General features: G+C 36.8%; 1 protein-coding gene across 1 annotated transcript in view; it reads right to left on the bottom strand.

The window, feature by feature from the left end:
- Madm (MLF1-adaptor molecule) overlaps window positions 1-14,183 on the bottom strand; it is a 260,480-nt gene that overhangs the window by 67,197 nt on the left and 179,100 nt on the right. The window contains exon 2 of the mRNA XM_067114228.1: window positions 10,538-10,621. Within this exon, the coding sequence (XP_066970329.1) occupies window positions 10,538-10,621 (84 nt within the window). The remainder of the gene's footprint in view (window positions 1-10,537; window positions 10,622-14,183) is intronic.

The following is a 14,183-nucleotide window of genomic DNA, read 5'->3' as shown; positions in this document are numbered from 1 at the left end:
CTATGAAAATCAAAGAATGATTGGGGGTTTCCCATTGTAAGCCTGAAGTACCTATGACTAACTCTCTCTACTTTCCGTCCAAATCAAGAGGAAACCTGTTTCAGAATCTCATAGTAATATCAACAAATATAAGAACCACCACTCCACAAAATATTGGGATCGTTCAATGGAGACCAGTATGTGCCGCAACAACTGAAGAAGAATGAACACACGTCCAGTGTTAGCCACTGGAGTAATAAAGATAGAAGAAACGTGTCTCTCAACCCCACAACCTCTCTCTCTCTCTCTCTCTCTCTCTCTCTCTCTCTCTCTCTCTCTCTCTCTCTCTCTCTCTCTCATACAGAATGACTAATGCAACTCAATAAAGGGTGCCTAAAACCAGTAACAAATAGCTTCTCGTTGATACAATAAAAACAGGTGAGACTCTCTCTCTCTCTCTCTCTCTCTCTCTCTCTGGCACAATGAAAGCCCATCTAAAAACGGCAAGTAATAAAAATTTTTCTCCAGCCTTATCAACCTCAAACTTCAATCCTAAAGTATGAGAGAGAGAGAGAGAGAGAGAGAGAGAGAGAGAGAGAGAGAGAGAGAGAGAGAGAGAGAGAGAGAGAGAGAGAGATACTCTAACACTTCAAGGATTATCTAGTCTCCATACATATCCATACTTGGGACTAAATCTCTCTCGGCTGACCTAACCCTTCCGCCATGTTTTGTCTTTTCAAGTCGACGCTATCGAACTCTAGCTTAAAACCAATAGACATACATGACACACACACACACATGAATATATACATATACATAATCAGACACAGAATATCTTTATCAAATAAAGTAATTGGGAAGATGGACATACTAGAGATGGCGAGGGTGTGGGGCGAACTTGAAGAAGAAGAAGAAGAAAATGACGAAGGAGGAGGAGGATGATCCAGGTCCCAATAACAGGAACACAAAGCCAACTAAATTTAAAACGAATGGCGATAATCCACCCCATATAAGGTAGAGGAGAGCGAGAAAATGGAGAAATGGAAAGAGTTCAACAGGCAAGAATGTGCTCAGAAGGAAGAGAGAACACACCAAGAATTCTCAAATGCACGTATGCCTCCATACACTACTGACCCCGTTCCTTCTGTGATTACTCTACTTATACCGATTACTTCGATAATATGGTCCTAGCTGTCTTTGCAATCACACTCAATTTTGTCATGAGATCACAGTAATGAAATTGCTCAACATGCAATTGAAGAGAAAGCTAATTGGTAATACTACCTAATGCATTTCACAACCTATTTATTTTTCCCCTTTTTATCTTCGTATTTCAACACGGATGCTGTAAGTTACGTATACCTTAGTTTAACCAGACCACTAAGCTGATTCACAGCTCTCCTAGGGCTGGCCCGAAGGATTAGACTTATTTTACGTGGCTAAGAACCAATTGGTTACCTATTACCTAGCAACGGACCTACATTATACCGAGAAATGAATTTCTATCACCAGAAATAAATTCCTCTAATTCTTCATTGGCCGGTCAGAGACTCAAACTCGGGCCTAGCAGAGTGCTAGCCGAGAACTCTACCGACTCTCCCAACGAGGAACTACGGATGCTGTAAAACCATTCACCGCCAAATTACAGAACTCCTTGAAACAGATTGCAGATTCCAACTTGAGTCATATATCTGATCATGAATGATACATTACAATGGAAATAAATCAAATTATTTTTATCGGTTTCGTACCCCAGTCGTTATAGAGAGATGACTATGTATACAATATGCCCTCAGTGCAATGAAATGTAACATTCAAGTGACAGCAATGACAACTCCTCCTGAAATACAAAAATGTAACTTTCAGCATTCGTTTAATACCTTGAGCTATAAAGGGAAGACTTACATGAGCCTGAAGTCTAAACACACAAGCGTGTGACATGGGAAGAAGGACTAAGTTCTCCCCAATACGTGGGTTAGTGGGTCAAATTTAAAACATATGGTACATATATTTCAAGGTACAAATAAAATACCAAAGCCTTGTGATGCAACTATCCTTTGTTTATTTACCTTCCTGTTTCCTACACAAACACAATCAGAATCTTGGCACAAGGCTATCTCTACAGCTTATAAATGCCTCCTCGTTAAGTACTTCTCTCTACTATAGTGCAATATTACATGATCTACACACTTTGGGATACTATCCGAATGTGTCAGCTGATACAAAATTTAAACCTTCCTCGCAGTCGTGCGCACATGAGAGATACTTAATTAAAACATCATTTACAAAAACCTATTAATACTGATCTCATCAAAAACACGAAATTAGCAATCAAATGGTCCTGAGAGTATTTCTAAACATATAACAACACACTCGTAGCGAGAGAGAGAGAGAGAGAGAGAGAGAGAGAGAGAGAGAGAGAGAGAGAGAGAGAGAGAGAGAGAGAGATATGCTGTCAAAACTAGGATTAGCGCCTAAAAGGGTTACTACATAATACACACAGCCTCAGGCAAGAGCTATTTATAGTAAATATCGAAAAATCCACTCTCGGATCCCTTCCACGTTCAGCTATTCAAGTTAACAGGTCCATTTAGAAGGAATTACTTGCAATTAGTGCAGTGCCACCAATGTGAATCAAATTCTAATATGCCACCATTTACATACTAATATGTATATGTATATTTATATACAGTATATATATACACACACACACATATATATATATATATATATATATATATATATATATATATATATATATAGAGAGAGAGAGAGAGAGAGAGAGAGAGAGAGAGAGAGAGAGAGAGAGAGAGAGAGAGAGAGAGAGAGAGAGAGAGAGAGAGGAAATGTCATTTATAAGTGACATGACTCTACCAAATAATATACGTACACGGTATCTGTTTATACATATATTATTTCCGAGGTAAAGCGAATTGGATATTAAAAATTTGTCGCTAATATATATATATATATATATATATATATATATATATATATATATATATATATATATATATATATATTAGTATGTAAATGGTGGTTTATGGTGGTTTATTGGAATTTGACTCACACTGGTGGCACTGCACTAATTGCAAGTAATTCCCTCTAAATAGACATGTTAACTTGAATAGCTGAACGTGGAAGGGATCCGAGAGTGGATTTTTCGGTATTTACTATAAATAGCTCTTGCCTGAGGCTGTGTATTATGTAGTGACCCTTTTAGGCGCTAATCCTAGTTTTGACAGCATCTCTCTCTCTCAGCTCTCTCTCTCTCTCTCTCTCTCTCTCTCTCTCTCTCTCTCTCTCTCTCTCTCTCTCTCTCTCTCTCTCTCTCTCTCTCTCTCTCTCTCTCTCTCTATGAGTGTGTTATTGTAGGTTTCGAAATTCTCTGCAGGACCATTTGATTGCTAATTTCTTATTTTTGATGAGATCAATATTAATAGGTTTTTGTAAATGATGTTTTAATTTAGTATCTGTCATGTGTGCATGACTGTGGGGAAGGTTTAAAGTTTTTATCAGCTGACATAAATTAACGGTAATGTGATAAAATTCATTCATTCATATACATACATATATATATATATATATATATATATATATATATATATATATATATATATATATATATATATATACATGTGTGTGTGTTTGTGTAAATACCTTTACGAGAAAAAATATCACATCGAAAAATAAGTGAAAAAGGATCGTGATAATAATTGCGTCTATTGGGATATAAAAGGAAAATAAAAGAAAAAGGATCAAATAAAATCACCTGGAAAAAGAGAAAGGTTTAAAGATTAGACAATGAGGGACAAAGAGAGGAACTGTGGCAAAAATAACCAATGTAATGTATGTAAGAGGGAAAGGAGAGGGTGAAGGATTTATAAAGACGACACGAACTTTTGAATACATACATATAAGTAAATACATAAATGCATATCACATAAAGATACTAACCTGCACCTACATCCATGGCAATGACAAGAGAGAAAACAAGACGAAAAGATGAGAAAATATTTAAGGGAAAAAATAAGCCTTAGATTAAACATTATCACTATTATTTTATAGAGATGCCTTAATACTAAATTAAAGTGATGCTTCTATTAAAAGGTTACGACTAATTATCAGCACTTACTAGCAAACAGCCGAAGACGATATAGCAGGCAAGCTGGACCTTACCGGATTGCCATTTCTTAAGTTTATGAATTTCTTTCTCATTTTCTCACTGTGCACGCAAACTGGCACACAAACACACATACGCATAAACATAAAAATATACATACAAACACTTGCAGCACTCCACTGTTTTTCTTTCCTTCGTGGATTTTGTCTTTTACACACACACACACACACACACACACACACACACACACACACACACACACACACACACACACACACACACACACACACACACACACACACACACACATATATATATATATATATATATATATATATATATATATATATATATATATATATATATATATATATATATATATATATATATATATAAACTTCTATTACGGGAACAACACAACAACTATAAACAGACTATACAGCCACAAGAAAATTGAAACGCTAGAGGGCAAGATCTTTCGTCTTTACTCCAAGGCAAACTACATAAAATGGAACAGAAGATTATTACAACGACGACCGTGTTTTGCAAACAACAGCTGTCTTACTTTTTCAACATCCTATCATACACATTCACTCACATGCTGTGTAATATTGTCCCAATAATGCACAGAATCCTCTATCAGCTTTACTCTCAACAAAGGAAGAATTACTCCTCTCATTCATTCCCATCAGAGCTTTTCCATCATCCAGACTTACCTTACAAACCCTAGTCAACCACAAAACCATACTTTCACTAACTTACCGTACAATCTCTCTCACAATCTTATCACATCCTGGGGCCCTTTTCATTCTTCAAACCTTTACATCACCAATACCGCAAGCATTCTCAAATTTATTTCAAACCCTTCCCCTCCTACATCATTCAATCTGCTGCCCTTCTATTAACCTAAGTCAACAAATATTAAAAATACTCACTCCACTGACTCGTATATTCTTTTCAGACAGAATATATTCATTCGCATCATTATTCTCAGATCCACTTGCTCATTAACCTTTCCCTCGACATTTACTTCGCTTCCTATCAACTTCTTATCTTTCAGGACTTGCTCAGACTAATAACATTTTCACCTTTTACTCTCTTTGCACCTCTCGTTTTGTTCTTGAGCACACTATCCATCTTCTAGTATACCTGTATACGACCTATTCTTTGGTGAAACTACATTCAAGTATCCTCTGTTTCTTGCACTACCTCTTTTATGGCCCCTCCAACCATTTAATAATATCAACTCTCCTTACCCTCCTATGCCTACAAACACATCCTGTTGACTCTATGATCCAATTTTGGGATTTTGTTTAGTCCTCAAGTAATCCTTTAATTTCAGCGTTCATTTCAGTCCATTACCATCCATCTCCTCTTTATACCCCACATATACCTTCAGTAATTCTTCTAAATTACATCCATCAACTTGCTCTTCCACCTACTCTCTTTTAACAATTAACACAAATATATGTTATATATACACATATAAATACACAACACACACAATATATATATATATATATATATATATATATATATATATATATATATGTGTGTGTGTGTGTGTGTGTGTGTGTGTGTGTGTGTGTGTGTGTGTGTGTGTGTGTGTGTGTGTGTGTGTGTGTGTGTATGTCTTTCTTGAGAATCCTTGGATTAACTGCACAGAATTTACTTTACATTATATCACTTTTCTTGTGACCATAAACTCTATTCATATTTTACATTATAATTCCCGTGACAGTCGTTATAGGTCATAAAACCATGTGCATCTTAGACGGTGTGGTAGATGCACATGGTGGAGTATATATATATATATATATATATATATATATATATATATATATATATATATATATATATATATATATATATATATATATATATATACATAACGTATGCTCCACTGTACACTATACAAATATAAATACTTGTATTCGCTCACTCAAACACATACCTTACAACGCACACCCGAATAACCCAAGTACAAAATTAACCAAGTCATTTGCCTGATATAGCAGACTTCAGCTGTTTTTTTTTTAATTGATAATACTTTAATGAAACTACACATAGCAAAACAAAACTCTGTAACCTCGACAGCTACGTATCATGAAGAGTCATAATCACTATGAACGCTGAAATAATGTACCACCAGCAGTGTTTTGTTTTCTATACATATTTACATGACATGTCCAGTTATTAATTTTCGTAACTCTATTGACGTTATGACAACAGTTAAAGACACAGGTTATGGGGCTTTTAAAGGGGAGTGAACCTTGACAAGAGAATTCATACATATTCATGGAATACGTAAAGTTAAATTTGACATAAAACATACCACAAAGGAACACGTAAATCGTACAACTTTTATGGAATTGTTTGAGCAAAAAACCCATCTTTAACTTGAGTGTACAGGGACAAGTGCAGGTTTTTAACTGTGCAGTTATTTTCAAATCACATTCAATGGTGATCGATGTGTAAGATGTAACTGCACGGTGAAGAAGTGCAAACGGAAATCATAAGTAACAATTCAAACACTTCCCACGAAATGAATTATAAATAAAAAAAATAAGAAGCAAAACTGATCGGTGTTGTACGATTCGTCTTTTAGTTCAAAGCCATGATAAGAAATCACCAATAATAATAATAATAATAATAATAATAATAATAATAATAATAATAATAATAATAATAATAATAATAATAATAATAATAATAATAACAAAAAGTTATCTCCCCTTACTATATTTCCGTAACTAATGACTAATTGCCATAAAGGTTGTTGAACACTCTAATATATCAGGATTATCATCAAATAAAATAAACCCCCTTTAATCAGTGTATCACCGACAACGTCACATAAACATAAAACACTCCTTACTCGGTTGCATAATCAAGAATGAGAAGCACTTCTATTATTACTGAAATGCAACGGGTGATGCTTACGACACACAACTTGAGCGCTCGTGGCACAATGTCTTCAAAGAAACCGGTAAAAGCCAAGAGAATTTCTGGGGAGCATCTTGAGCGCCGAAAGGAACTCTATTATAAGTCGACATTTACACATTTTGACGCTATGTAAATGTGGTGCGAATGTACCCTTTTCCAATGTTAGTTTTCGGATCTCAATCTTATCCAATGCCACTCACACCAGACGTCCAAGATCTGTTGCAGGTTTCTGTGCACTGCTTTATGGAATAAGGTTGCTACCCCATGGTCACAAAACTCGTGAGGCAACAACAACTGACATTTACTGGTGGTCACCCATGCAAGTACTGACCACACCGAACGTTGTTCACATTAACTTCTCAAGAGACCAGTCGCGTAGCGAACACACTGTCAATTATCCACATAAAAGGACAACTGATAAAAGAAGTCCTAGGTCTCCAATACTCTTATAATAACTCGCGGAGTGTTCAAGCCGAGTCTTCAATACGAGTTACCTACTTCAAAACACATCAAAGATGTGACAGCGAATATGAGTGACATAAAAATAACAGTGTCCAACAAGATTAAAAACAAAAATTAGGATATACTTCTTTTCCACGCTCTGGAATTACAGTGGGAAAAACCTTCCCACCTCAAATCATGATACAAGACATTTCTCCAACTTGTGTATTATAAAAATCTGCATGTCCTCAAATTACATTATAAGAGATTTCCACATCCTCAATCAATAAGAAAAGTCGGGAGAATGTCCTTCGCCATGTATAACCCGACCCAACCAATCCGTGCGAAACTCCGTCAGCCATGGAATTAGCATTGAGCATCAACGTCCAATTCAGAGGTCATGATCAGAAGTGACCCCAAGGCCGTGTACCTACAAGAGACTTGCGCAAGAAGGCACGTCAAATAGCAAGTTTACAATGACACGCGCTTCCAAAGTTTGATACAAGTCCTCGTGATGGGTGAGAGAAGAATTCATAAACGACACTGGATTACTATTCTAAATCATAGATGACTGGTGAGAAGAGGTCTTCAGTTTCTCCTGGTGAGGTGACTAAGGTGTGTCCCACGCAACAGAAGTAGCATTGACCGACGGAGCCTTTTATTATTATTATTATTATCATAATTATTATTATTATCATTATTATTATTATTATTATTATTATTATTATTATTACTTCTGTTGTTGTTTGGGAAAAAATTATAATTGATTGCAGTCCCAGAAGCGAAAAGTTCTAGGAAGCATAAATTTATCTCGCAAAAAGTACTATCATCCTCACTTAATACGCAAGGAAAAAGCAGATAGCCTAGTGACTACTTCAAACCAAAATATCTTATGCTGAATTGTTCTGATTTTGAACACTTACACAATAATTAAATTGTTTGCATAAGCCATTTTAACAGAGAGAGAGAGAGAGAGAGAGAGAGAGAGAGAGAGAGAGAGAGAGAGAGAGAGAGAGAGAGAGAGAGAGAGAGAGAGTCATGCAACTCCGGTGACAAAATCTAGTTTCATCCCGTTATCTACACCTTGGTTAAAACAATGCATCATATAATACAATAAAAAAAAAGACAGGGAGTAAGAATATATAAAGCTGGGTAACTGGGTACAAGAAAAAAAAACATTTTATCATTATTATTTAAAGTGCGAGCACTCATGCTGAATAAACCTAAAATGCCGTTACAGACTTGCAATGCACGCTTCCTCAATGTCCATATTGGCAAAAGAGAAAGCAATGAAGAGAATAAATAAAAGATAAACCAACAAACAGCAATGTAGCTAAGGGAGAACTAAGGCAACGTTGCATGACAATTTGCTGCTATTGTAAGTTTTTTACATTTAAGTGATATTTTTCAGTTCATACGGCGATAGAAAAAATGACTTGAAAAGAGCAACTGAAGCAATAGAATGGGTTTCACTGCGTCAAAAGAATAGAACCAACAATAGACTAACATTCATCAAAATGGATTCCAATATTCGACGTGGGCCCGAGTACGAATTTGTGGACATAAATCGCCACAAAGACAAAAGTCTGTACTGAAAGTGCTTCGAGAGCCCAAAGATTACCAACAGCCTGATATTCTTACAATTTAAATGTCGGGCTTCATAAAGACCATCTCCCGCTAGTACCAGACTGGTTTGGTCTGCTGCAAGTTTCAGTGACGCTTGGTATTTGATACGGCACGACCTTTGACCCTACGCTCATTTATCCGAGCCAGTAACGCCAGAAAACTTATAATAAATCAATTTTACCCCTCTTTGAGAATGACTAGTTTGGGAAAACAGTCAGAACGACTATGAGTATCTGCACAACTTTAAACTTCACTCTGGCCGTGGCTTCTCTGACGTGCCAAATCTGGACAATGCTTTTCTGGCCAGTTTAATTCGAAGCGGGTTTCTCAGACGTTCTTCAACCCTGAGTGGGCTTCCTCTGTGGTGCTTGCACAGAGGGAACTTCTCTGTCATGCTTCAACCAACGTCGTCGTCGTCTTTTAGCTCATACCAACGCGGTCTACTCTATCGATAGAGTTTAATCCGAGTAGGTTCCTCTGTCGCAATGATCAAGGTTCTTTTATCAAAATTATTACACCAAATACTTTTGACAAATTGTCAATATGACAGACTTTATTCATATTGAATCTAATTCCAGGATTTTAGATTCGAAATATCGTGAAGGACTTTGATAATGAACAACAGCTTTTAATGGCAATGTGAACCTGTTAAGCGACAGGGATCTTGATAATATCAACATACTATGAATAATAAATAACACGGATAATTCCAAATGCTTACAAAATTAACCAATGTTGATGGTACAAATTGTGTCCATTCGAGATTTCAATATCAGTGTGTAAAGAAATTTAAGAAAAAAATAATGGAAAATAGTTCTTATAATAAGAGACAAGATATCACTGCAAAAGAATTGCCATGCATTCTAACTTAATATCAGTTAAAATGAATGAGAAGAAACTGACTAGCAGAACAAAAGAAAACAAATAAAACCGTGCCGGGTAAATAAAACCGATAAGAGCACCATTCTATTAAGAGTAGCGTGAAAGAAAAGGAATGTGTTATTCCTTTAATGGGTCTTTACAGTGTCTCTTCGTCCACAGGGCATGAAACATTATAAATATAATTTTAACTTTGGTCCTTCCATAAAAAAAAAAACACAAACAAACGGTTCGAGTTGTGTCAAATCGCTATAGGGTTTAGAACAACTGTGCAGGAGAAGAAAATTGGTGGTGATAGCACCTGTTTTACCAGCAGCAGTAGCAGTAGTAGCAAATGAAAGCAGTCTGTGCTTTTTAACATAAATATATATATTGTGACACTCTGACGCTAAGGGGTGTGTGATGCGTGCTAATGATCAAGGGGGCGGGGATCTATAATAGGACACTTTTGAGGGTCTTGTCCGATTCAGGTTTTCTTTTCTCTTGTCGTTCAACATCTTTATACAAAACATTATTGACAGGATGGTACAGTATCTATTTTACCTCGTTCCACACCACCTCCATGCCCTCATCCGTATCCATGGCCAAGTAGGCCGCGTCGATGCCCGGGACATCTCGCTGTTGCACCTGTAAAGAGACATTTTACATTAATTATCCAGTTCACAATCAGTACCCCTAACCTCCTAACATGTACCTGTATATGTATATATATATATATATATATATATATATATATATATATATATATATATATATATATATATATATATATATACATATACATATATATATATATATATATATATATATATATATATATATATATATATATATATTCGCAGGCATACACACGCACACACACATACACACACCTGACGCAGAGTTCATCAACCTTGCCTTACTAGCGAGACCAAGATTGATCCAAGTAGGTAAACGAGGAAAACCGTCAGTCAATAAACCTTCAGTATGAAGAATTTTCCATCCTCCCAACACTGCAACATATCCGGGACACCCGCACCAACTGAGGGTCGGGCCTCTTTCTGGAGGATCTATTGTGACTCTGTTGACCTCAACGTTCAAAAAATAGAAACTTAATGTGGCAGTGACTACTTTCTTTCTTTTTTTTGGGGGAAACAACTTTCAATTTGGGAGAACAGACTACTGGTGACAGAAACATTAAGGTACTGCAGTGGATAAGAACAAAATTTTTTTTGTGCATAAGAACAATTTTTTTTTTAAATATATTTTGTCAACGAAAGAAAAACTTGAGTCATGCAGTTCATTAAGACAGTCCAAACTATTAATAATGCCAACGTAGGCTGAAGACAAAATGTTCCTAGACTGATCCCGTGTGAAATTAAGTATTATGTCAAGGAAGAGTTACAACCGGAAGGCAGCCCACTCTCGGCTGACGCGTGGCGTTCACAGTGGCACCTGTCTGGCGCCAAAGTGGCATTTACTCTGGGAGGGGGATGGAGGGAGTACGGGGTTACTCCCTCGGTATATAAACACAACAACACGTAATGCCCAGAGTGCAACAGAAAACGTTTCTATGCCAAGTATTTGATTCTCTTCGGAGCCAGACCGGGAGCCACTCTGACCAGAATTAATTCAAACGATAATACTAATACTATAAAACTACTACTCATTCTTCCAATAGTATTGATACTACACTTACTGACGCTTCTCAGAACACAGGCATCATGGCTGGCACTTTGTAACCTTGGCGCTAAGTGCCGTGTTTGTGACGGCGTAGCCATTCGGCTGGCGCCAAGCCTTGCAGAAGGGGGCACGGGACGCTGGCACCACCAAAACAATGAGTGGGCGCGTCAAAGGAGCCGCGACAATGATCGTAACCCACCGCCCCTCCTCCCACCCCCCCTTCCTTCCCTTCTTCCTTCAGTCTCGAGGATGCGGTGTGATACGTAATTACACTGAGGTGTTTTTTCATAAAGTGCTTTCGAGATTTTAGATCAAAAGAAGATTCGGTCAAAAGGAATTATTTTGTCTCCCGCGGCGTCTGATGGCACGGCGACAACTTCGTCTGAAGAATTCAACAATCTAACATTCACACAAGAGTAACAAAATGTGAAACATCGACGACAAGAAGTCATATATGTCTCTTCGAGGAGGAGGAGGAGGAGGAGGAGGAGGAGGAGGAGGAGGATGTCTATTCATCATTCTCGCTGTTAGTTACAGTAATAATAATAATTAACTATTTATCTTTCGTCGTTAGAATAAAAAAACACACAAATATATACATAACATATAGTTTTGCAAATAATGTGTACACCAGTCATACAAAAGGTAACAACACTAGAATGTAACAATGGAGAGAGAGAGAGAGAGAGAGAGAGAGAGAGAGAGAGAGAGAGAGAGAGAGAGAGAGAGAGAGAGAGTCTGCAGGATTGTTAGTCAACTGCTGAAAACTTGCAATGCTTGTTTTATCATCTATGCACGTTATCATTAAACTGAAACTGAAAAATCTCTCTTTCCTATGGAATGCCAGTTCATTAAACTATGATTTCCCTAAGCCAGTTCAATGGCTATGTGTGTGTGCGTGTGTGTTTTCGCGAGCAGCGAGTGAGAATGATAATGATTATTTATCAAGGTAATCGTCCTGTCGATTACCTTACATCGGAAAATGGTGGCATTGCCTTTCCGGAACCAATCCATCATTAGAAAACTACTCTCTCTCTCTCTCTCTCTCGATTAAAATGTCTGAAGGTGATAAGCTTCATTAAAGCCACAATCGAATGGGTACAAAACCTGGTTGGAAAAGCGTCGGCTGACTGACACCAATGAGCTCACAGTGAGTGACGACTTAACGATCACAAAGGACTGAAAAGTGATGAAGAATAGGAATGCTTGCGTATACAACGAAAATAAATAAATTATATATATAAATCACTGTAATACTACTGGATAAAAAAACCCATTTAACACAAAAAAATGGTTGAAACGCTAAAAACTAAACCTTTGACTTACAGACATTTAACAACCCGAGCTTACTGAAAGAGAGAGAGAGAGAGAGAGAGAGAGAGAGAGAGAGAGAGAGAGAGAGAGAGAGAGAGAGAGAGAGAGAGAGAGACTAAAGCAATTTTGGGAAAACCCAATAATAACAGAGTATGATGATGTACCACTTTCCATGTTTTAATTACGAAGATAAATAAGCTTCTGTCCAAAGTCTAAGCGTGTTAAGAATTCAAAACAATGGTCAAAGAATTATAGTAGCGTGATAAAATGTTGTGGCTCGCCCATTCACAGATACTTTATATTATTGTTTTGATAACGTAACTCTGCGAGTAAATAAAAAATGTCCAAAACAAAAAATCTAATACTCTCAACGTGTTACCATGATACCAATGAATGACAAAAAAAAAAAAATATATTCGCCATATAGATTAAAAAAAATTGAAACGACTTTATAAAAAGAGGACAACCATATGCTAAGACAAATAAACCTAGCATTAAATAAAACAGTAAAACTACAACTGTCTCAGAAAATGAGGTTGAATCAATTGCACATACACGAACATTGTGCAAGTCGTTAACCCTTGTAACGACTGCTCTCAAAACGCGCTAGAAATCAATTAAATTACCAATAAAGACCGGTACTACCAGAAAACAAACCGGATTTGACGTAATACAAATATCTGGAAACTTTACAGGAAGACAACAGCGCTTCTCTTTACTGACACACACACACACACACACACACACACACACACAAAATGTCAAATACAACGAAATCAGCGTAAAATCTTCTAAAACTTCAGCGAAAAGTTTACCTAAGAATTATAAAAAATATTGTGCATAGCACCATGTGGAGACTATAATAATGAGATGACGTATATCAACGAATTCCAAGTCCCATTCCCTAATCCCCACAAACGAAAGATTTTAAGTATGAATTAAAGGAGGCAAACCTGATGACCAAAATAGGAATGGGATCCTTCATACTCAGAGAGAGAGAGAGAGAGAGAGAGAGAGAGAGAGAGAGAGAGAGAGAGAGCGAAATTTTAAATAATGCTCTACTCACACCACAGTTGAAGACCACCAGCTGAACGGTATCGTGACAGAGGCAAGTCATGTTACATGCAGTAAGGCCAAGAGACAAGAAATCATTACGATATTAAATTTCAGAAGAAATGTGCAACCTACGTCATTCACAGGAGGCTCCACTGAC

The sequence above is a fragment of the Macrobrachium rosenbergii genome, chromosome 13 (genome assembly GCF_040412425.1).
Source record: "Macrobrachium rosenbergii isolate ZJJX-2024 chromosome 13, ASM4041242v1, whole genome shotgun sequence".
NCBI classification, from domain to species: domain Eukaryota; kingdom Metazoa; phylum Arthropoda; class Malacostraca; order Decapoda; family Palaemonidae; genus Macrobrachium; species Macrobrachium rosenbergii.
This window is presented reverse-complemented; position numbering and strand designations above follow the sequence as displayed.